A 24,356-nucleotide genomic window follows, 5' to 3' on the forward strand; every position below is an offset into this window, starting at 1 on the left:
AGACAGACACGGGATAGAGAGACGGGTAAATAGACCGTCAGACAGACACTGGGATAGAGAGACGGATAAAGGGAGAGAGAGACAGACACGGGGATGGAGAGATGGTTAAGAGAGAGAGAGACAGACACGGGGATAGAGAGACGGGTAAATAGACCGTCAGACAGACACTGGGATAGAGAGACGGATAAAGGGAAAGAGAGACAGACACGGGAATAGAGAGACGGGTAAAGAGAGAGAGAGGCAGACACGGGGATAGCGAGACGGGTAAAGAGAGAGAGAGGCAGACACTGGGATAGAGAGACGGGTAAAGAGAGAGAGGCAGACACGGGGATTGAGAGACGGGTAAAGAGGCAGAGAGACAGGCACGGGGATAGAGAGATGGTTAAATAGAGAGGTACAGACACGGGGATAGAGAGACGGGTAAATAGACCGTCAGACAGACACTGGGATAGAGAGACGGGTAAAGGGAGAGAGAGACAGACACGGGGATAGAGAGACGGGTAAAGAGAGAGAGAGGCAGACACGGGGATAGAGAGCTGGAAAAGCGCAGCAGGTCAGGCAGCATCCAGGGAACAGGAGAATCGACGTTTCGGGCATAAGCCCTTCTTCAGGAGGGCTTACGGGTAGAGAGACGGGTAAAGAGAAAGAGAGACAGACACGGGGATAGAGAGACGGGTAAAGAGAGAGACAGACAGACATGGGGATAGAGAGACGGGTAAAGAGAGAGAGAGCTTATGCCCGAAACGTCGATTCTCCTGTTCCCTGGATGCTGCCTGACCTGCTGCGCTTTTCCAGCAACACATTTCCAGCTCTGATCTCCAGCATCTGCAGACCTCACTTTCTCCACGGGGATAGAGAGACTGGTTAAGAGAGAGAGACAGACAAAGGGATAGAGAGACAGGCAAAGAGAGAGAGAGAGACAGACACGGGGATAGAGAGAACAGGTAAAGAGAGAGAGAGAGACAGACACCGGGATAGAGAGACGGGTAAAGAGAGAGAGTCAGACACGGGGATAGAGAGACGGGTAAAGGGAGAGAGAGACAGACACGGGGATAGAGAGACGGGTAAAGGGAGAGAGAGACAGACACGGGGATAGAGAGACGGGTAAAGAGAGAGAGAGGCAGACACGGGGATAGAGAGACGGATAAAGAGAGAGACAGACAGACACGCGGATAGAGAGACTGGTTAAGAGAGAGACAGACACAGGGATAGAGAGACAGGCAAAGAGAGAGAGAGAGAGACAGACACGGGGATAGAGAGACAGGCAAAGAGAGAGAGAGAGAGACAGACACGGGGATAGAGAGACGGGCAAAGAGAGAGAGAAACAGACACGGGGATAGAGAGACGGGTAAAGAGAAAGAGAGACAGAGACGGGTAAAGAGAGAGGGAGACAGACAGGGGGATAGAGAGACGGATAAAGAGAGAGACAGACAGACACGCGGATAGAGAGACTGGTTAAGAGAGAGACAGACACAGGGATAGAGAGACAGGCAAAGAGAGAGAGAGAGAGACAGACACGGGGATAGAGAGACGGGCAAAGAGAGAGAGAAACAGACACGGGGATAGAGAGACGGGTAAAGAGAAAGAGAGACAGAGACGGGTAAAGAGAGAGGGAGACAGACAGGGGGATAGAGAGACGGGTAAAGAGAGAGACAGACAGACATGGGGATAGAGAGACGGGTAAAGAGAGAGAGAGGCAGACACTGGGATAGAGAGAGGGGTAAAGAGAGAGAGAGATAGACACGGGGATAGAGAGACGGGTAAAGAGAGAGAGAGACTGACCCGGTGATAGATAGACGGGTAAAGAGGGAGAGAGACTGACCCGGGGATAGAGAGGTGGGTAAATAGAGAGAGAGACAATCAGACACGGGGATAAAGAGACGGGTAAAGAGAGAGGGAGAGAGAGACCGACAGACACGGGGATAGACGGGAAAAGAGAGAGACAGATAGACAGACACGGGGATAGAGAGATGGGTAAAGAGAGAGAGACAGACACGGGGATAGAGAGACGGATAAACAGAGAGAGAGGCAGACACAGGGATAGAGAGACGGGTAAAGAGAGAGAGAGAGACAGACATGGGGATAGAGAGACGGGTAAAGAGAGAGAGAGAGACAGACCCGGGGTTAGAGAGGTGGGTAAATAGAGAGAGACAGACATGGGGATAGAGAGACGGGTAAAGAGAGAGAGAGAGAGAGAGAGAGACAGACCCGGGGTTAGAGAGGTAGGTAAATAGAGAGAGACAGACATGGGGATAGAGAGACGGGTAAAGAGAGAGACAGACACGGGTTAGAGAGACGGGTAAAGAGAGAGAGAGACAGACACGGGGATGGAGAGATGGTTAAGAGAGAGAGAGACAGACACGGGGATAGAGAGACGGGTAAATAGACCGTCAGACAGACACTGGGATAGAGAGACGGGTAAAGGGAGAGAGAGACAGACACGGGGATAGAGAGACGGGTAAAGAGAGAGAGGCAGACACGGGGATAGAGAGACGGGTAAAGAGAGAGAGAGGCAGACACTGGGATAGAGAGACGGGTAAAGAGAGAGAGAGGCAGACACGGGGATAGCGAGACGGGTAAAGAGAGAGAGAGGCAGACACGGGGATAGAGAGACGGGTAAAGAGACAGAGTCAGACACGGGGATAGAGAGACGGGTAAAGAGGCAGAGAGACAGACACGGGGATAGAGAGATGGTTAAATAGAGAATACAGACACGGGGATAGAGAGACGGTTAAATAGACCGTCAGACAGACACTGGGATAGAGAGACGGGTAAAGGGAGAGAGAGACAGACACGGGGATAGAGAGACGGGTAAAGAGAGAGAGGCAGACACGGGGATAGAGAGACGGGTAAAGAGAGAGAGAGGCAGACACTGGGATAGAGAGACTGGTTAAGAGAGAGAGAGACAGACACGGGGATAGAGAGACGGGTAAATAGACCGTCAGACAGACACTGGGATAGAGAGACGGGTAAAGGGAGAGAGAGACAGACACAGGGATAGAGAGACGGGTAAAGAGAGAGAGAGGCAGACACGGGGATAGCGAGACGGGTAAAGAGAGAGAGAGGCAGACACGGGGATAGAGAGACGGGTAAAGAGAGAGAGAGACAGACACGGGGATAGAGAGCTGGAAATGTGTTGCTGGAAAAGCGCAGCAGGTCAGGCAGCATCCAGGGAACAGGAGAATCGACGTTTCGGGCATAAGCCCTTCTTCAGGAGGGCTTACGGGTAGAGAGACGGGTAAAGAGAAAGAGAGACAGACACGGGAATAGAGAGACGGGTAAAGAGAGAGACAGACAGACATGGGGATAGAGAGACGGGTAAAGAGAGAGAGAGCTTATGCCCGAAACGTCGATTCTCCTGTTCCCTGGATGCTGCCTGACCTGCTGCGCTTTTCCAGCAACACATTTCCAGCTCTGATCTCCAGCATCTGCAGACCTCACTTTCTCCACGGGGATAGAGAGACTGGTTAAGAGAGAGAGACAGACAAAGGGATAGAGAGACAGGCAAAGAGAGAGAGAGAGAGAGAGACAGACACGGGGATAGAGAGAACAGGTAAAGAGAGAGAGAGAGACAGACACCGGGATAGAGAGACGGGTAAAGAGAGAGAGTCAGACACGGGGATAGAGAGACGGGTAAAGGGAGAGAGAGACAGACACGGGGATAGAGAGACGGGTAAAGAGAGAGAGAGGCAGACACGGGGATAGAGAGACGGATAAAGAGAGAGACAGACAGACACGCGGATAGAGAGACTGGTTAAGAGAGAGAGACAGACACGGGGATAGAGAGACAGGCAAAGAGAGAGAGAGAGAGACAGACACGGGGATAGAGAGACGGGCAAAGAGAGAGAGAAACAGACACGGGGATAGAGAGACGGGTAAAGAGAAAGAGAGACAGAGACGGGTAAAGAGAGAGGGAGACAGACACGGGGATAGAGAGACGGGTAAAGAGAGAGACAGACAGACATGGGGATAGAGAGAAGGGTAAAGAGAGAGAGGGGCAGACACTGGGATAGAGAGAGGGGTAAAGAGAGAGAGAGATAGACACGGGGATAGAGAGACAGGTAAAGAGAGAGACAGACAGACACGGGGATAGAGAGACGGGTAAAGAGAGAGACAGACAGACACGGGGATAGAGAGACGGGTAAAGAGAGAGAGAGACTGACCCGGTGATAGATAGACGGGTAAAGAGAGAGAGAGACTGACCCGGGGATAGAGAGGTGGGTAAATAGAGAGAGAGACAATCAGACACGGGGATAAAGAGACGGGTAAAGAGAGAGGGAGAGAGAGACCGACAGACACGGGGATAGACGGGAAAAGAGAGAGACAGATAGACAGACACGGGGATAGAGAGATGGGTAAAGAGAGAGAGACAGACACGGGGATAGAGAGACGGATAAACAGAGAGAGAGGCAGACACAGGGATAGAGAGACGGGTAAAGAGAGAGAGAGACAGACCCGGGGTTAGAGAGGTGGGTAAATAGAGAGAGACAGACATGGGGATAGAGAGACGGGTAAAGAGAGAGAGAGACCGACAGACCCGGGGTTAGAGAGGTGGGTAAATAGAGAGAGACAGACATGGGGATAGAGAGACGGGTAAAGAGAGAGAGAGAGAGACAGACCCGGGGTTAGAGAGGTAGGTAAATAGAGAGAGACAGACATGGGGATAGAGAGACGGGTAAAGAGAGAGAGAGAGACAGACCCGGGGTTAGAGAGGTGGGTAAATAGAGAGAGATAGACATGGGGATAGAGAGACGGGTAAAGAGAGAGACAGACACGGGATAGAGAGACGGGTAAATAGACCGTCAGACAGACACTGGGATAGAGAGACGGATAAAGGGAGAGAGAGACAGACACGGGGATGGAGAGATGGTTAAGAGAGAGAGAGACAGACACGGGGATAGAGAGACGGGTAAATAGACCGTCAGACAGACACTGGGATAGAGAGACGGATAAAGGGAGAGAGAGACAGACACGGGAATAGAGAGACGGGTAAAGAGAGAGAGAGGCAGACACGGGGATAGCGAGACGGGTAAAGAGAGAGAGAGGCAGACACTGGGATAGAGAGACGGGTAAAGAGAGAGAGGCAGACACGGGGATTGAGAGACGGGTAAAGAGGCAGAGAGACAGGCACGGGGATAGAGAGATGGTTAAATAGAGAGGTACAGACACGGGGATAGAGAGACGGGTAAATAGACCGTCAGACAGACACTGGGATAGAGAGACGGGTAAAGGGAGAGAGAGACAGACACGGGGATAGAGAGACGGGTAAAGAGAGAGAGAGGCAGACACGGGGATAGAGAGCTGGAAAAGCGCAGCAGGTCAGGCAGCATCCAGGGAACAGGAGAATCGACGTTTCGGGCATAAGCCCTTCTTCAGGAGGGCTTACGGGTAGAGAGACGGGTAAAGAGAAAGAGAGACAGACACGGGGATAGAGAGACGGGTAAAGAGAGAGACAGACAGACATGGGGATAGAGAGACGGGTAAAGAGAGAGAGAGCTTATGCCCGAAACGTCGATTCTCCTGTTCCCTGGATGCTGCCTGACCTGCTGCGCTTTTCCAGCAACACATTTCCAGCTCTGATCTCCAGCATCTGCAGACCTCACTTTCTCCACGGGGAGAGAGAGACAGACAAAGGGATAGAGAGACAGGCAAAGAGAGAGAGAGAGACAGACACGGGGATAGAGAGACGGGTAAAGAGAGAGAGTCAGACACGGGGATAGAGAGACGGGTAAAGGGAGAGAGAGACAGACACGGGGATAGAGAGACGGGTAAAGGGAGAGAGAGACAGACACGGGGATAGAGAGACGGGTAAAGAGAGAGAGAGGCAGACACGGGGATAGAGAGACGGATAAAGAGAGAGACAGACAGACACGCGGATAGAGAGACTGGTTAAGAGAGAGACAGACACGGGGATAGAGAGACAGGCAAAGAGAGAGAGAGAGAGAGACAGACACGGGGATAGAGAGACGGGCAAAGAGAGAGAGAAACAGACACGGGGATAGAGAGACGGGTAAAGAGAAAGAGAGACAGAGACGGGTAAAGAGAGAGGGAGACAGACAGGGGGATAGAGAGACTGGTAAAGAGAGAGACAGACAGACATGGGGATAGAGAGACGGGTAAAGAGAGAGAGAGGCAGACACTGGGATAGAGAGAGGGGTAAAGAGAGAGAGAGATAGACACGGGGATAGAGAGACGGGTAAAGAGAGAGAGAGACTGACCCGGGGATAGAGAGGTGGGTAAATAGAGAGAGAGACAATCAGACACGGGGATAAAGAGACGGGTAAAGAGAGAGGGAGAGAGAGACCGACAGACACGGGGATAGACGGGAAAAGAGAGAGACAGATAGACAGACACGGGGATAGAGAGATGGGTAAAGAGAGAGAGACAGACACGGGGATAGAGAGACGGATAAACAGAGAGAGAGAGACAGACCCGGGGTTAGAGAGGTGGGTAAATAGAGAGAGACAGACATGGGGATAGAGAGACGGGTAAAGAGAGAGACAGACACGGGTTAGAGAGACGGGTAAAGAGAGAGAGAGACAGACACGGGGATGGAGAGATGGTTAAGAGAGAGAGAGACAGACACGGGGATAGAGAGACGGGTAAATAGACCGTCAGACAGACACTGGGATAGAGAGACGGGTAAAGAGAGAGACAGACACGGGGATAGAGAGACGGGTAAAGAGAGAGAGGCAGACACGGGGATAGAGAGACGGGTAAAGAGAGAGAGAGGCAGACACGGGGATAGAGAGACGGGTAAAGAGACAGAGTCAGACACGGGGATAGAGAGACGGGTAAAGAGGCAGAGAGACAGACACGGGGATAGAGAGATGGTTAAATAGAGAGGTACAGACACGGGGATAGAGAGACGGTTAAATAGACCGTCAGACAGACACTGGGATAGAGAGACGGGTAAAGGGAGAGAGAGACAGACACGGGGATAGAGAGACGGGTAAAGAGAGAGAGGCAGACACGGGGATAGAGAGACGGGTAAAGAGAGAGAGAGGCAGACACTGGGATAGAGAGACTGGTTAAGAGAGAGAGAGACAGACACGGGGATAGAGAGACGGGTAAATAGACCGTCAGACAGACACTGGGATAGAGAGACGGGTAAAGGGAGAGAGAGACAGACACAGGGATAGAGAGACGGGTAAAGAGAGAGAGAGGCAGACACGGGGATAGCGAGACGGGTAAAGAGAGAGAGAGGCAGACACGGGGATAGAGAGACGGGTAAAGAGAGAGAGAGACAGACACGGGGATAGAGAGCTGGAAATGTGTTGCTGGAAAAGCGCAGCAGGTCAGGCAGCATCCAGGGAACAGGAGAATCGACGTTTCGGGCATAAGCCCTTCTTCAGGAGGGCTTACGGGTAGAGAGACGGGTAAAGCGAAAGAGAGACAGACACGGGAATAGAGAGACGGGTAAAGAGAGAGACAGACAGACATGGGGATAGAGAGACGGGTAAAGAGAGAGAGAGCTTATGCCCGAAACGTCGATTCTCCTGTTCCCTGGATGCTGCCTGACCTGCTGCGCTTTTCCAGCAACACATTTCCCGCTCTGATCTCCAGCATCTGCAGACCTCACTTTCTCCACGGGGATAGAGAGACTGGTTAAGAGAGAGAGACAGACAAAGGGATAGAGAGACAGGCAAAGAGAGAGAGAGAGACAGACACGGGGATAGAGAGAACAGGTAAAGAGAGAGAGAGACAGACACCGGGATAGAGAGACGGGTAAAGAGAGAGAGTCAGACACGGGGATAGAGAGACGGGTAAAGGGAGAGAGAGACAGACACGGGGATAGAGAGACGGGTAAAGAGAGAGAGAGGCAGACACGGGGATAGAGAGACGTATAAAGAGAGAGACAGACAGACACGCGGATAGAGAGACTGGTTAAGAGAGAGAGACAGACACGGGGATAGAGAGACAGGCAAAGAGAGAGAGAGAGAGACAGACACGGGGATAGAGAGACAGGCAAAGAGAGAGAGAAACAGACACGGGGATAGAGAGACGGGTAAAGAGAAAGAGAGACAGAGACGGGTAAAGAGAGAGGGAGACAGACACGGGGATAGAGAGACGGGTAAAGAGAGAGACAGACAGACATGGGGATAGAGAGACGGGTAAAGAGAGAGAGGCAGACACTGGGATAGAGAGAGGGGTAAAGAGAGAGAGAAATAGACACGGGGATAGAGAGACGGGTAAAGAGAGAGAGAGACAGACAGACACGGGGATAGAGAGACGGGTAAAGAGAGAGACAGACAGACACGGGGATAGATAGACGGGTAAAGAGAGAGAGAGACTGACCCGGGGATAGAGAGGTGGGTAAATAGAGAGAGAGACAATCAGACACGGGGATAAAGAGACGGGTAAAGAGAGAGGGAGAGAGAGACCGACAGACACGGGGATAGACGGGAAAAGAGAGAGACAGATAGACAGACACGGGGATAGAGAGATGGGTAAAGAGAGAGAGACAGACACGGGGATAGAGAGACGGATAAACAGAGAGAGAGGCAGACACAGGGATAGAGAGACGGGTAAAGAGAGAGAGAGACAGACATGGGGATAGAGAGACGGGTAAAGAGAGAGAGAGAGACAGACCCGGGGTTAGAGAGGTGGGTAAATAGAGAGAGACAGACATGGGGATAGAGAGACGGGTAAAGAGAGAGAGAGAGAGACAGACCCGGGGTTAGAGAGGTGGGTAAATAGAGAAAGACAGACATGGGGATAGAGAGACGGGTAAAGAGAGAGAGAGAGACAGACCCGGGGTTAGAGAGGTGGGTAAATAGAGAGAGACAGACATGGGGATAGAGAGACGGGTAAAGAGAGAGACAGACACGGGATAGAGAGACGGGTAAAGAGAGAGAGAGACAGACACGGGGATGGAGAGATGGTTAAACAGAGAGGGACAGACACGGGGATAGAGAGACGGGTAAAGAGAGAGATAGGCAGACACGTGGATAGAGAGACGGGTAAAGAGAGAGAGAGAGGCCGACACGGGGATAGAGAGACGGGTAAAGAGAGAGAGAGAGGCCGACACGGGGATAGAGAGACGGGTAAAGAGAGAGAGAGACAGACACGGGGATAGAGAGACGGGTAAAGAGAGAGAGAGGCAGACACGGGGATAGAGAGACGGGTAAAGAGAGAGAGAGACAGACACGCGGATAGAGAGACCGGTTAAGAGAGAGAGACAGACACGGGGATAGAGAGAGACAGACACGGGGATAGAGAGAACGGGTAAAGAGAGAGAGAGAGACAGACACTGGGATAGAGAGACGGGTAAAGAGAGAGAGTCAGACACGGGGATAGAGAGACGGGTAAAGAGAGAGTGAGGCAGACACTGGGATAGAGAGAGGGGTAAAGAGAGAGAGAGAGAGACACAGGGATAGAGAGACGGGTAAAGAGAGAGACAGATAGACAGACACGGGGATAGAGAGACGGGTAAAGAGAGAGAGGGACAGACACGGGGATAGAGAGAGGGGTAAATAGAGAGAGACAGACACGAGGATAGAGAGACGGGTAAAGAGAGAGAGAGACAGACACGAGGATAGAGAGACGGGTAAACAGAGAGAGGCAGACACTGGGATAGAGAGACGGGTACAGAGAGAGAGAGAGAGACAGACACGGGGATAGAGAGACAGGCAAAGAGAGAGAGAGAACGGGTAAAGAGAGAGAGAGACAGACACGGGGATTGAGAGACAGGCAAGTAGAGAGAGAGAGAGAGAGAGAACGGGTAAAGAGAGAGAGAGAGAGACAGACACGCGGATAGAGAGACCGGTTAAGAGATAGAGACAGACACGGGGATAGAGAGACAGGCAAAGAGAGAGAGAGAGAGACAGACACGGGGCTGGAGAGAACGGGTAAAGAGAGAGAGAGAGACTGACACCGGGGTAGAGAGACGGGTAAAGAGAGAGAGTCAGACACGGGGATAGAGAGACAGGTAAAGAGAGAGAGAGGCAGACACTGGGATAGAGAGAGGGGTAAAGAGAGAGAGAGACACGGGGATAGAGAGACGGGTAAAGAGAGACAGATAGACAGACACGGGGATAGAGAGACGGGTAAAGAGAGAGAGGGACAGACACTGGGATAGAGAGAGGGGTAAATAGAGAGAGGCAGACACTGGGATAGAGAGACGGGTACAGAGAGAGAGAGAGACAGACACGGGGATAGAGAGACAGGCAAAGAGAGAGAGAGAACGGGTAAAGAGAGAGAGAGACAGACACGGGGATTGAGAGACAGGCAAGTAGAGAGAGAGAGAGAGAGAGAGAGAACGGGTAAAGAGAGAGAGAGAGAGACAGACACGCGGATAGAGAGACCGGTTAAGAGATAGAGACAGACACGGGGATAGAGAGACAGGCAAAGAGAGAGAGAGAGAGACAGACACGGGGATGGAGAGAACGGGTAAAGAGAGAGAGACAGACACGAGGATAGAGAGACGGGTAAAGAGAGAGAGAGAGACACGAGGATAGAGAGACGGGTAAACAGAGAGAGGCAGACACTGGGATAGAGAGACGGGTAAAGAGAGAGAGAGAGAGACAGACACGGGGATAGAGAGACAGGCAAAGAGAGAGAGAGAGAAAACGGGTAAAGAGAGAGAGAGACAGACACGAGGATAGAGAGACGGGTAAACAGAGAGAGGCAGACACGGGGATAGAGAGACGGGTAAAGAGAGAGAGAGACAGACACGGGGATAGAGAGACAGGCAAGTAGAGAGAGAGAGAGAGAGAGAGAGAACGGGTAAAGAGAGAGAGAGAGAGACAGACACCGGGATAGAGAGACAGGTAAAGAGAGAGAGAGAGACAGACACGGGGATAGAGAGACAGGCAAGTAGAGAGAGAGAGAGAGAGAATGGGTAAAGAGAGAGAGAGAGAGACAGACACCGGGATAGAGAGACGGGTAAAGAGAGAGAGTCAGACACGGGGATAGAGAGACGGGCAAAGAGAGAGAGAAACAGACACGGGGATAGAGAGACGGGTAAAGAGAAAGAGAGACAGACACGGGGATAGAGAGGTGGGTAAATAGAGAGAGAGACTGACCCGGGGATAGAGAGGCGGGTAAATAGAGAGAGAGACAATCAGACACTGGGATAAAGAGAGAGGGAGAGAGAGACCGACAGACACAGGGATAGAGAGACGGGAAAAGAGAGAGACAGATAGACAGACACGGGGATAGAGAGATGGGTAAAGAGAGAGAGACAGACACTGGGATAGACAGGCTGGTAAAGAGAGAGAGAGACAGACACAGGGATAGAGAGACTGGTAAAGAGAGAGAGAGACAGACACGGGGATAGAGAGACGGATAAACAGAGAGAGAGGCAGACACAGGGATAGAGAGAGACGGGTAAAGAGAGTGAGAGACAGACATGGGGATAGAGAGAGAGAGAGAGACAGACCCGGGGTTAGAGATGTGGGTAAGTAGAGAGAGACAGACATGGGGATAGAGAGACGGGTAAAGAGAGAGAGAGAGAGAGACAGACCCGGGGTTAGAGAGGTGGGTAAATAGAGAGAACAGACATGGGGATAGAGAGACGGGTAAAGAGAGAGACAGACACGGGATAGAGAGACGGGTAAAGAGAGAGAGAGACGGACACGGGGATAGAGAGATGGGTAGAGAGAGAGAGAGAGAGAGAGAGAGAGACAGACACACTGGGATAGAGAGACGGGTAAAGAGAGAGAGACAGACACGGGGATAGAGAGACGGGTAGAGAGAGAGAGAGAGAGATACAGACACTGGGATAGAGAGACGGGTAGAGAGAGAGACAGACAGACAGACACGGGGATAGAGAGACGGGTAAAGAGAGAGAGACAGACATGGGGATAGAGTGACGGGTAGAGAGAGTGACGGGAGTCAAGAGGTGGGAAAAGAGTGATGGGTAAAGAGAATGACGGGAGTCGAGAGGTGGGAAAAGAGTGACAGGAAAAGAGGCACTGGAATAGAGAGATGGGAAGAGAGAGAGAAACTGATACGGGAATAGACAGACGGGTAATGAGAGAGAGAGACAGACACTGGGATAGAGAGATGGGAAAAGAGAGAGAGACATGGAGATAGAGATATGGATAAAGAGAGAGATGGGGAGAGTGAGAGACACACACGGGAAGAGAGAAGACAGTTGGGGTTGGGTAAGGACAAAGAACCAAGTGACTGCTTCATGTCTGCGAGTGAGTGATACAATGACAGCAGTGATGTTGCCATGATGTGGAGATGTTGGTGTTGGACTAGGGTGGACAAAGTTAAAAAATACACAACACAAGGTTATAGTCCAAAAGGTAATGAGAGCAGAAGAGAGAGAATGATACTGGACTGAGGATAAAGGGAAGTTTGGAATGATCAAGTGAATAAACGTTTTGGATGAATTGTGAAAAAAAAGAAACAGACCAGGAGCAAAAGCCAGAGTGGGAATACAGTGGTGAGGCATTGTAATGTGTAAATTCCTTAGGCCTCTTTACCCGTCTCTCTATTCCCGTGTCTGTCTGTCTGTCTCTCTCTCTCTGTCTTTACCTGTCTCTCTATTTTCTGATTTACATTGTATGGGGTTTGAATTATAAATGTTTCTCCTAGTACCTAACGTGATGAAAACAGTTTATTTCTCTTTTTGACAGGGACACAAGCTGTAATATAGTCATCAGCAATGAACCATTATTCAGCAGAAAGCCCATCATCTTCAACCCAGACTTCTTTGTGGAGAAACTTCGCCATGAGAAGCCGGAGGTGTTTCTGGAACTGGTTGTGAGCAATCTAACACGTCTCATTGACCTTCCTGGGATTGAGTTTGCCCAGCTGATTGGGGAGGAGGAGCCCTGTTTACCCAGCAACACCAGTTCCAGCTTCTTCCGCCCATTCAACTTCCTCAAACGCAAAGGTCAGTGCAGAATTTTCGATAAATATTGGCACAGATTTCCCAGGTGTCCCCAGCACTTGGCATTATTAAACTCAAATGACTGATCTGTGTGGCCATCTGCTGTTCTGTATTTAACAAAGATTTCATTTAATTATGCCAGTTATACCTGGCATAAATCATATCCTCTAGGGAGCTTCAATCAATCCTGTTCATGTTATGGATCTCTGCAACTATACTAGAACACAATGAGAAAACAGTACAATCATTCATAAAACAGTACAATCATTCATAGAACAGTACAGCACAGTACAGGCCCTTCAGACCTCTGTGTTATGCCAATTGTTTATCCTACTGTAACATCAAACTAACCTATATACTATATACCCTTCATTGTACTATCTTCCATGTGACTATCCAAGAGTCGCTTAAATGTCCCTAATATATATGACTCTAGTACTACCACTGACAGTGCATTCCACACAACCACCACTCTGTGTAAAGAACCTACGTCTGATATCTACCTTAACCTTCCTCCAATCACTTTAAAATTATGCCCCTCATCATCTTGTACACTTTTATCAAGTCACCTCTCGTCCTTCTTGGCTCCAATGAGAAAAACCCAAGCTCCCTCAACATTTCTTCATATGGCATTCCCTCGAGTCCAGGCAGCAGCTTGGTAAATCTCCTCTGCACCCTCTTGAAAGCTTCCATATCTTTCCTATAATGAGGTGACCAGAACTGAACACAATATTCCAAGTATGGCTAACCATGGTTCTGTAGAGTTGCAGCATAACCTCGCAGCTCTTAAACGATTGACAATGATCAGCAGCCAGAATATCTAAAGACATAATCACACCATACAGAGGCAGCCAGTTTTAGGGACTCACCTGTGTCATTATTCAAATGCACAAATTTGGTTTCACATATATGCTAATCTCATGCAGCTTTACTTCAGCATCACTTCTGAGAACCCCATTGTTGCTAAATTAAAAATCACACAACACCAGGTTATAGTCCAACAGGTTTAATTGGAAGCACACTAGCTTTCGGAGCGACGCTCCTTCATCAGGTGATTGACAGTCCAACACCAGCATCTCCAAATCATGATTGCTAAATTAGACATTTCTTATCAACTCCCCCCAGTATTGGATGAGTAAAAAATTCTTCCTCCCAAATTTTGGAAAAACTGAAACCATTAATTTTTTTCTAAACTCCATCCTTTGTTATTGAATTCCATTCTAATCCCTCAACAGTCTGAGATTAGGTATGTCTGTTTGCAGATTACGATCACTTTCAGTGATGAACTTCTGATCTCACGCCTGCATTATCACTAAGACCACCTGTTTTCTTTCTCTGGTACATTACCCGAGTTTCCTTCTCTCAGTTCATCTGCTAAAAACTCTAAAATCTCTCAACCTCTCCACCTTGCTTATCTTTGTTTAAGACTCTCCTTATGAAGTTACTTCTTTTACCAAGCTTTAGGTCATCTGATTAATATCTCCCTGTGTGACTCCTTATTTTATTTTCTATTGTTACTGAGAAATTCCTTTGTTTTATTATATTAAAGTTATTGTAAATATCAGCTGTTGTGATGATGAATAACTGAAGCAGGGATAAAGTGTCTGTTGATGGGATGCATCAGGTAGTCATTGTCAGCAGTGTCATGAGTACTTTCAAATTTTAATGTTTGTTTATGTTTTTTAGAGAAGGGAGTTGTGTTTGGAGCTCCACTAACAGAAGAAGGAATTGCTCAGGTTTATCAGCTCATTGAATATCTCTACAAAAGTGAGTGAAACTGCAATATTAATTTAGTAATAAGGCATCTGACTGGTCACACAGTCTTGATCTCTCCTCAGCTTCTTTTGATTCCCTCTCTGTCCTAGTCTCCTTTTAATTTTCTCCCATCCAGCTTCTCCTATTCAACTTTTTCCCTCCGTCTTACCCTCTCATTCCCTATCTTTACCCCCTTCTTTTTTCTATCTTCATCTTGTTCTTTTCCCTTTTTCTGATAATATTGCTTAGAATAAACCTAGAACTTGGATTTCAGCCCCTTCTATAATCCTACCTTACAGGACAGTAGCAGTTCTTTCATCAAACAAACTGTCTTTCAATATCATTGAAGCTGTTCAAAAATTGTATGTAACAGTGAAAAAGAGAATCTGGGAGAATTTGAAAATGACTGTTTTCTTATAACGATAAAAAGCACTAATCCTAATCCTGATCTCAGAGGCCTATGAAGAGTTATTAGTGAACCAAATGGGTTTTTGCATGTGTTTATATTTGTTCTAAAAGTAAACTCTGACCTGACAGTTCTATTTGCATAGGTTGCGAACTCTTCCAGTCTTAAAGACCATGTGTATATCTCTCTTTTCCTCCATCACAGATCTCCACGTGGAGGGTCTGTTTCGTATTCCTGGGAACAGTATACGACTGCAGTACCTGAAAGAAGCTTTAAATGGTGGAGTGGACGTAGATTTGAATTCTGGAGTGTTTCATCCAAATGACATAGCAACTTTGTTGAAAATGTTCCTTGGAGAATTACCAGAACCACTGCTCAGTCATAGACATTATAACGCTCATCTCAAAATAGCAGGTACAAGGAATCACACTCTATAGGGAGCAATAGTCTGCGTGGGAGAGACATGTATGAACATATGGAATAGAAGCAGAAGTAGACCACTTGGCCCCTCAAGCTTGTTCTGCCATTCAATAAGATCATGGCTGATCTTGTTTGTGTTTCAAATTGAATATTCCCATCTATTCCTAATAGTCTTTGAATTTACTGCCAAGTAAGAATCTCTCCACCTCTACCTTAACAATATTCAATAATCTTTTCCATGGCTACATTATCAAGACCACTCAGGATCTTTGTAAACTGCATTCAGGTCACTTCTCTTATAAACTCAAGTGGAAATAAGTCCAGCCTGTCCAACCTAAGACAGCCCACTCATTCTAGGTATAAACATAGAAAGATTCTGAACCACCACCATCACCACAACTAAGTATTGCATTACATTCTTGACTTATGCCTTCTAGATGGTGGACAGGTTTTGGGGAGTTGGGAGATGAGTTACTCAGTGCAGGGGTGTTCACCTCTGATCTGCTCTTTTAGCCAAAGTACTTAGATGGATGATCCAGTTCAGTTTCTGGTCAATGATAAACTCCAGGAATTTCAGTGATGGTGATGCCATTGGATCTCATGGGTGATGGTGAGATTGTCTCTTTTTGGAAATGGTCATTATCTGGCACTTGTGTGATGGGAAGGTTATTTACCACACAACTGTCTGCAACTTCCTTATGTCTTCACAGCATCTTTTCCTACCTATGTTGGTGAAATTAGTTACTGAGTTTTCATTCCCCTCACATAAATCATCGATGTAAATGTGTAAAATGTTGATGCTTCTGCACAAAACCTTATGAGACTCTACTTGTCAAGTCAAACCAATCAGTTAAAGACTTTTTATGCATCCTTCATTTTCTGAGAGCCAGCAATCTTCAATTCATGCTAAGATGTTAACCCTCAAAATGGGATTTATTTTCCGCAGTAACCTTTGATGTGGCACGTTTTTAAAATGCTAAGTATAGTATGCCTTTTATCTACAATGCATAGTACTCCTTCAAAAAACTCCCTTTGACTGAACCATGCTGACTCTTCCCAATCACCTTTAGCTTTTTTGTATGCCAGCTACTATCTGAGTATGAGAAACATGGGTACAGGGAGCAGCAAACTAAATGCAAGAGAAATGAGTATGTGGAATAGCAGGATGTGAGACAGATAGCCAGGTGTAGGGAGCAGAAATGTTTTGGTGAGAGAATTGCATATTGGGATTAACATTAAACTTGAGAATGACAGGGCAATAGCAATGTGTGTGTCCGTGTGCAACTGTCTGTGTGACAGCAGAGAGAGCAGCAGTCTGCATAAGAGAGAAGTGGGTACAGGGGTGGGTTTAAACTGATTTGTCACATGGAAAGAAACTGGAGGTATAGTTGAAATTGGGAAGAAGTATAACTAGTAATTAGAAGTAAATAAAATAAAAATGAAATTAGAAGGCAGGCAAATGAAGGTGAATTTTAGTAAAGCTTACAGTTCAAATAATGCAAGTTGAGGGCATAGCACCCTAATATTTCAAATGCTATGTATGATGTCAATAATTTAAAGGCATACGTAGGGGTAAATAGGTTTACTCTAATAGATGCAGGCGAACCAAGACTGGGAACTGAATTTTCGAAGAGATTTGACATTTAGGAAGAAGAGGCAAAAAATAAAATGAGGAGGCATTGCACTGTTGGTAAGGGATAGGATTAGTGCATCTGTAAAGGACAATCAGTTGGAGAAACCATATAAGCTGTGATGCATTGCAGCAGCTCACCAAGGCTCCCTCCACAGCATCTTCCATACCTGCAGCCTTTACCACCTAGAAGAGTACAATGGCAATGCAGGAGGATGACATAACCTGACACTTCCCCTCCAAGTCATTGCAACATCCTGACTTGGAACTATATCACCATTCTTGCATTGTCACTGGATTAAAGTCCTGGAGCTCTTCCTAAAAGCAATGCCCCCACCTTCCAAGGGTTACAGAGGACAGCTCATGGATGGTTAATAAATGCTGACCTGTTCAGCAAAACGCACATCCCATGAACAAATTAAAAACAAATAGCAGTGGTATGGTGAGGCATGGAATCAATTAGAAGACAAGGGAAATATGTAGCATGGGTAAGAGTAATCATTGGTGACTTCAATTTGCATATAGACTGGTATCCTACTGAGCAATAATGTTGTGGAGGATGAGTTTCAGGAATGTGTAAGGATGGTTTTCTATACCAGTAAGTTGAGGATCCAACTTGAGAGCAGTCTATTTTCACTCTAGTATTATGTAACAAAAAGGCTAATTGATAATCTTGTCATAAAAGACTATTTAAGGATAAAAGACCATCATGTTAAAGTTTTATATTATGTTAGAAAGTGAAGTAGTTCAATCTGAAACAAACAAATTTCTGGAAAAACACAGCAAGTCTGTCAGCATCTGTGGAGAGAAGGCAGATTAGCATTTTGAATCTAGTGACCCTTCTTCAGAACTGATTTTAGCTAGGAAATATGTGCGAAGAATGAGTGGGTGGAAGGGAGGTGTAGATGGAGCCCAGAGAGAGAGAGAAAAATAGTTAGGCAAATAAAGGAATGGGGAAAGGTCAGCCTGGGAAAACGAATAGCTACTAATGGAGACCATTGTTATTGCAGCCTATGTCCTGATGAAGGGCTTTTGCCCGAAACGTCGATTTTGCTGCTCGTCGGATGCTGCCTGAATTGCTGTGCTCTTCCAGCACCACTGATCCAGTATATGATGACAAAGTCTAGTATGTAGTGGTTGGGTTTAGGACATGCTTTCTCACCACAGATGCTGTCAGATCTACTGAGTTTTTTCCACAATCCACAATTCTTTGTTTATTTTTGTTTAGCTCAATCTGAAGCCAGAATGTTAAATTTAAATGAAGAAAATTGTGAAGATTTGGGGGTAAAATTGGCTGAAGTACACTGAACATAATATAAGAACCAGGAACAGGGGTAGGCCACCTGGCCCTATGAACCTGCTCCACCATTCAATAAGATCATGGCTGAACTTTTCATGGTCTCAGCTCCACTTACCTGCACTCTCATCAGAAACCTTAATTCACTTACTGTTTAGAAAATTATTTACCTTAGCCTTAAAAACATTAAATGGCGAAGCGTAAATTACTCACTGGGCAGGGAATTCCACAAATTCACCAACCCTTTGGATGAAGAAGTTCCTTCTCAATTCAGTCCTAAATCTGCTCCCCCTAATTTTGAGGCTATGCCCTCTTGTTCTAGTTTCACCGTCAGTGGAAACAACCTCTCTGCTTCTATTTTATCTATTCCCTTCATAATTTTGTTTCTATAAGAACTCCCTCATTCTTATGAATTCCAATGAATATAATCCCAGTGTACTCAGAGTCTCCTCATAAGCCAACTCCATAATCAACCTAGTGAATCTCCTCTGCACTTCCTCCAGTGCCAGTACATCATTTGTCAAGTAAGGAGTACTTAGTATTCCAGATGTGACCTCACCAGCACGTATACAGCTGCAACAGAACCTCCCTGCTTTTAAGCTCAATCCGTTTAGCAATGGAGGACAAAATTCCATTGGCCTTCTTAATTACCTGTTACACCTGCAGACCAACCCTTTGTGATTCATGCACAAGGACACCCAGGTCTCTCTGCACGGCTGCGTGCTGCAATTTTTCCCGTTCAAATAATAATCCTTTTTACCGTTGTTCCTACAAAAATGGATGACTTCACATTTATCAGCATTGTACTCCATTTTCCAGACCTTTGCCACTAACTTAAACTATCTATATCCCTCTGCAAACTTTCCAAGAACTTTGCAGACTTTGCTCTGCCACTCATCTTAGTGTCATCTGCAAACTTTGACACATTACACATGGTCCCCAACTCCAAATCATCTATGTAAATTGGGACAGTATATGATTTGGAGATGCCGCTGTTGGACTGGGGTGTATAAAGTTAAAAATCACACAACACCAGGTTATAGTCCAACAGGTTTAATTGGAAGCACTAGCTTTCAGAGCGCTGCTAATTCATCAGGTGAGGGAGCAGTGCTCTGAAAGCTAGTGCTTCCAAATAAATCTGTTGAACTATAACCTGGTGTTATGGATCTTTAACTTGGGACAATACAACTCAATATAATGATAATATGTAGGCATTGGATATTTTCAAAGAATTATTACATGGTTTATACCAACCTTACACAAACCAGAGAATTGAGAGACTTTTAGAATAGGAATGAATGTTTGGCTGAGACAAATGAGGATCTATTCTAGGTCAAATCAGGAGAATTTATAATGGGGAATGAAGTAGCAGAAAGATTACTATATGCCTGTCCTCACTGAGAAAGATACAAAACATTTTCTTGAAATAGAGTTCCAAAGGATATTGAGGAGTTGACATAAATTAATGTAGTGAGGTGGTCTTTTTGGAGGAATTAGTGGGACTGAAGGTTGATAAGACGCAGGACGTGATATTCTGCATCTAAGTGTTGAAAGGGGTAGCTACATGGAGTGGATGTGTTGGTGAACATCTTTCAAAATTGTTGAGTTTTTGGATTGGTTCCTGCAGTTTGGAAGATAGTAAATGTCACCGCACTGTTTAAGATGGGAGAGAGACAGGAAAGGAAATTACAGGCTTGTTGGTCGTATACCTGTGGAATCTGTTTTTAAAAAGTGATAAACGGAGACTTGGATTGTAATGATGTGATTTGGTATTAACTGGTCATTTTCGTGTTAGCAGGCTGTGACTAATGGGGTAAAGCAAGGATCAGTGTTTGGGTCCCAGCTGTTCCTGATCTATGCAGTGATTTGGATGTGGGGACCAAGGGAGCCCTGTTGTGGTGTAGTGGTAGTGTCCTTACCCCTGGACTGAGGGGCTTGGGTTCAAGTCCCATCTGCTCCAGAGAGGTGTTATGACATCTATGAACAGGTTGATTAGAAAAATAGATTTAAATAATTTGAATGTGGGCACCAAATGGTATAAATCTGTTCTGCAATAATGCGTGTTTCTTCAATGCAAATTGGCTTTAATGCAATTGAAGAATTTAGACTGTTATTTGTATAACGTGAACTTTCCTTACCTGTGTTGGCTATAATGAGAATCCAATCCCATTAGATTAAATGGCGCCACTATTGTACAATTTCCTTATAACACAAGATCATACAGGAATGGAACTCTTGCGTTATATTGGTATTGACTGTATTTGTAAGTTGTGGTGAGAATGTGTCCTGTGAGGAAAAGGATCTTCAGGAGAATTTGGACAGATTTAGTGAGTACAATAAATCATAGCAGATGGAATGTAATATGGAAAAATATGTTGTTATCCACTTTGGTATGAAGAACAGAAGTACAGGAAGCACCAGTCTGTGTGCCTGAGAGAGGCAGGTAAAGGGAACAAGAATCTTTGCTGTCCTTGCAACTTTCTCACTCTCATATGCAGTCTGTGAGAGAGAGACAAAGTATGGGGACAGCAGTCTTTCTATGTGAGAGACAACCACAGGGAGTAAACATCAATTTATATGTAAGCAATTCCTGCAGATCAGTAGTAATGGCTGTGGAGACTGTCTGTATACTAAATAAGTTATTTTGACTAATGTGTTTCTGGTGTTGATTACTTTTACCCACGTGTGATGTCATTTCTCCTTATTAGATCTAATGGTGTTTGATACAAAAGGGAAGAAAACTGTTCCTGACAAGGAGCGTCAGATTGAAGCTCTTCAGCTACTCTTTCTGTTGTTGCCCTCGGCCAATCGGAACCTGCTGAAGTTACTGTTGGATCTCCTATATCAAACTGCCAAACAACAAGAAAAGAACAAGATGTCTGCCTACAACCTGGCACTTATGTTTGCTCCACACATTCTCTGGCCCAGGAATGTAAGTGGAGGTCGTCTTTGCTCTTTCATACAATCTGATTGTATTTTTTCACAAGTAATATATAAGTCTCCAATGATAAAGCTCATCCAATAAGTTTTGAAAATAAAACAAATAAACTCGGTGACATTAGATCATTTCAGTGACTCTTCATAAACCCATGTTTACTGTCTCTAACTAACCTGTATTCCCAGCAAAGTTTCAAAGATCAAAGACTATGGGAAAAGATGTCAAATGAAGTGTCAAGACCAGTTATTTCCAGCTTGAATCCAGAACTGTTTATTGTGTCGGTCCTTTGTTTTTATCTGTTTATTGCCTGCTGATTTGATTTAGTTCTTTTTTTTCCTATTAACAGCTGGTAGCTGCTGACATCCAAGAAAACATCACCAAACTGAATAACAGCACAGCATTTCTGATTAAACACTCTCAGAAGCTTTTCCGGGTAATAAAGTTCAGATTGTGTCAAGAATTGGGACAGAGTGTGGGAGGGTTAGCATATGGGGAGGGATTTTCAATACCAAGAAAGGAGTATCAGGACAGGTTTGGAGGGTGAATTTGGGGAATGGGTGTCAATGCGTGAAAGGGAGGTGAACATGCAGGTAGTCTACTTGAGGAACGGGTATCAGCACTGAAGAGGGACATCAATGTGGGAGCAGGTATTATGTTTGGTGAGTGGGCAATGAGCTTGAGCCTATTTTCTGGAGAGTTGAGGGTTGGGTGGTCACTGAAGGGAATGATTGTTGTGGTCAGAGTTAGAAAGCAGAAATGCAGTTTTCACTAAAAAATAAACTAATACCATTTAAATGTCTGATTTGAAAGTCTTTTGCTGCTGTGTTCAAAATACATACTTTTACACAGTAGATGTAAACCTGAAGAAAATGAGAGTAGAATGCTGGAAGTCAGCCAGGATTCTGAAGGTCTCTGTACTGGATTTACTTGATCCAGTAGTGATTCACAATCTGGACATAATATCTACCCAGGATCTGGATATGAAAGGGCTATGAATTTGAATCTCAAAGAGGTGGTTTGTTGATTCATGTCTTACAATTAATTTCAGGATTGTATTCTCATTTCTTTTGTCTATGCAGGCACCAGCATATATTCGAGAACTTGCCAGATTGCAGTTCACAGGTTCAAAACTTTCAATGATCAAAGTAAGAATTTACGATTTTCTATTATTTATAAGAACCTGAAACTGCCTAAAGCTATCGCTACCAAGTTAGCAGTTGAGCACAGTGGCAGTCACTTGAAATCATAGAATGGTTACAGCACAGAAAAAGGTCATTTGGCTCATTGTGTCTCTTCAAGAATAATTTAGCTAATCTACACCCCCTTTTCTCCCCCCTGGCGCTATATTGTAGATTTGTTTTCTTTTGATATTAACTATTTTGAAAGCCACGATTGGCTCTGCCTCCACCACAGGCATTGCATTCCAGACCCTAACACCTTGCTGAAACAAAAAAAAAATTTCTTTGTGTTAACTTTTTTTTGCCAATCTTCATAAATCTATGTCATCTGGTTCTCAGACCTTCTGCCAATTGACAGTTTGCCCTTATTTATTTTGTCCTAACTCTTCCTGATTTTGAACACTTCTATCATATCTCCTTTTAATCTTGTGTTTTCCAAGGAAAACAATCCCAGTTTCTCAAATCTGTCTGCGTAGCTGAAGTTTTATCACTTGAACAATTCTCAACTTCTTCTGCACCCTCCCTAATATCTTCACACCTTCCTAAAATATGGTGTTCAGAGCTGGAGACAGTACTCCAGTTCAGGCTGAACTAGCATTTTATTTAGGTTGAACGTAATGTCCATGCTTTTGTACTCTTAATATAAAAAAAAACAGGATGTTTCATAAAAGCTGTCTCACCCTGCTCTGATCTTCAATATTGTGTTCATGTATATCCCCAGATTCCTCTATTTCTGCTCTCTCTTTAGAATTGTACCTTTATCGCAGAATTGTTATGGTGCAGAAAGAGGCCATTTGGCCTTTGTGTCTGTACTGGTTCTCCAAATGAGTATCTTAATTTATTGCCATTTTTCTGCCTTCATACCTAAGCTCACTTTCCCTGTGATTTACGTTTCTTGGACTGATGAGGTCTCTGAATTTATCCAGGTCATTAAGTCATAGAAGCAGTTTAAATGAGTGGTTAGACTATAACAGTGAAAACATGAGATTTTAAAAAGACGGGGGGGACATTTTTCACGCACAGGGTGGTCCACGTGTGGAATGAACTTCCAGAGGAAGTGGTCAGTGCAGTTACAGTTACAACATTTAAAAGAGATTTGTATAAGTACATGAATAGGAAAGGTTTGGAGGGAAATGGGTCAGGAGCAGGCAGGTGGGACTAGTTTAGTTTGGGATTATGCTCAGCATGGATTGTATGGACCAAAGGGTCTGTTTCCGTGATATATGACTCTATTACGGACTGTAGGAAGTATTTAAATAGCTCAGTAGAATGTATGATGTAGGAGAGTGTACCAGTGTTGTGGAAGGAATGGGATTGGTGTGCTGAATGAGTTCCTGTGTTCTATATATTTATAATTATTATATATGTTCTACAAGTTTATGTTAACCCTTAGCTTCCTGTATTTTGAGAAATGCTTTCTAAAGTTTAGAATGCTCTTTCTTTTCAGGATGATCTGGATATATTGCCAGCTCAAGATTGCTCAGATTTACTCATTATGAAAAATGCAAAGCGGACTGGATTGCATTCAGTTTCACGACTAAAGGAGGAAACACAGCAGCATACAGAGGAGGCCCTGAAGGAACTCTTTAAACATGTCAGTAATATGCCGAACTCTGCAAAGAAGAAAAGACTCGTGAGACAGGTAAGGGTGGGGGAAGAAGCTGCTTTTGCTGTAGTTTCATCTAGTGAGCTGTTCAAATCATGAAAGCTCAGGCTTTAATGGGTTCAATCAGCTGCTGTTCCCTATGCTCGGTGAGCTATTTGACCAGGTGAGTTTAGATTTTGCATAAAGGAAGGGGCTTCATCTCCTGAACATTTCCTGTGGAAAATGTGCATCAGTGATCATGAGGACAGGAATGGACTTTATACAGAAGAACCTCGATTA

General features: G+C 45.5%; 1 protein-coding gene across 1 annotated transcript in view; it reads left to right on the forward strand.

Annotated features, from left to right (window-relative positions):
- arhgap19 (Rho GTPase activating protein 19) overlaps nucleotides 1–24,356 on the forward strand; it is a 52,613-nt gene that overhangs the window by 21,656 nt on the left and 6,601 nt on the right. The window contains exons 2-8 of the mRNA XM_043712883.2: nucleotides 12,591–12,850; nucleotides 14,534–14,614; nucleotides 15,213–15,422; nucleotides 21,064–21,287; nucleotides 21,640–21,726; nucleotides 22,373–22,438; nucleotides 23,919–24,113. Of these exons, the coding sequence (XP_043568818.1) occupies nucleotides 12,591–12,850; nucleotides 14,534–14,614; nucleotides 15,213–15,422; nucleotides 21,064–21,287; nucleotides 21,640–21,726; nucleotides 22,373–22,438; nucleotides 23,919–24,113 (1,123 nt within the window). The remainder of the gene's footprint in view (nucleotides 1–12,590; nucleotides 12,851–14,533; nucleotides 14,615–15,212; nucleotides 15,423–21,063; nucleotides 21,288–21,639; nucleotides 21,727–22,372; nucleotides 22,439–23,918; nucleotides 24,114–24,356) is intronic.

This window comes from Chiloscyllium plagiosum, unplaced genomic scaffold (genome assembly GCF_037043375.1).
Source record: "Chiloscyllium plagiosum isolate Xiang-an unplaced genomic scaffold, Cpla_swu_hap1 HiC_scaffold_22, whole genome shotgun sequence".
Lineage (NCBI taxonomy): Eukaryota > Metazoa > Chordata > Chondrichthyes > Orectolobiformes > Hemiscylliidae > Chiloscyllium > Chiloscyllium plagiosum.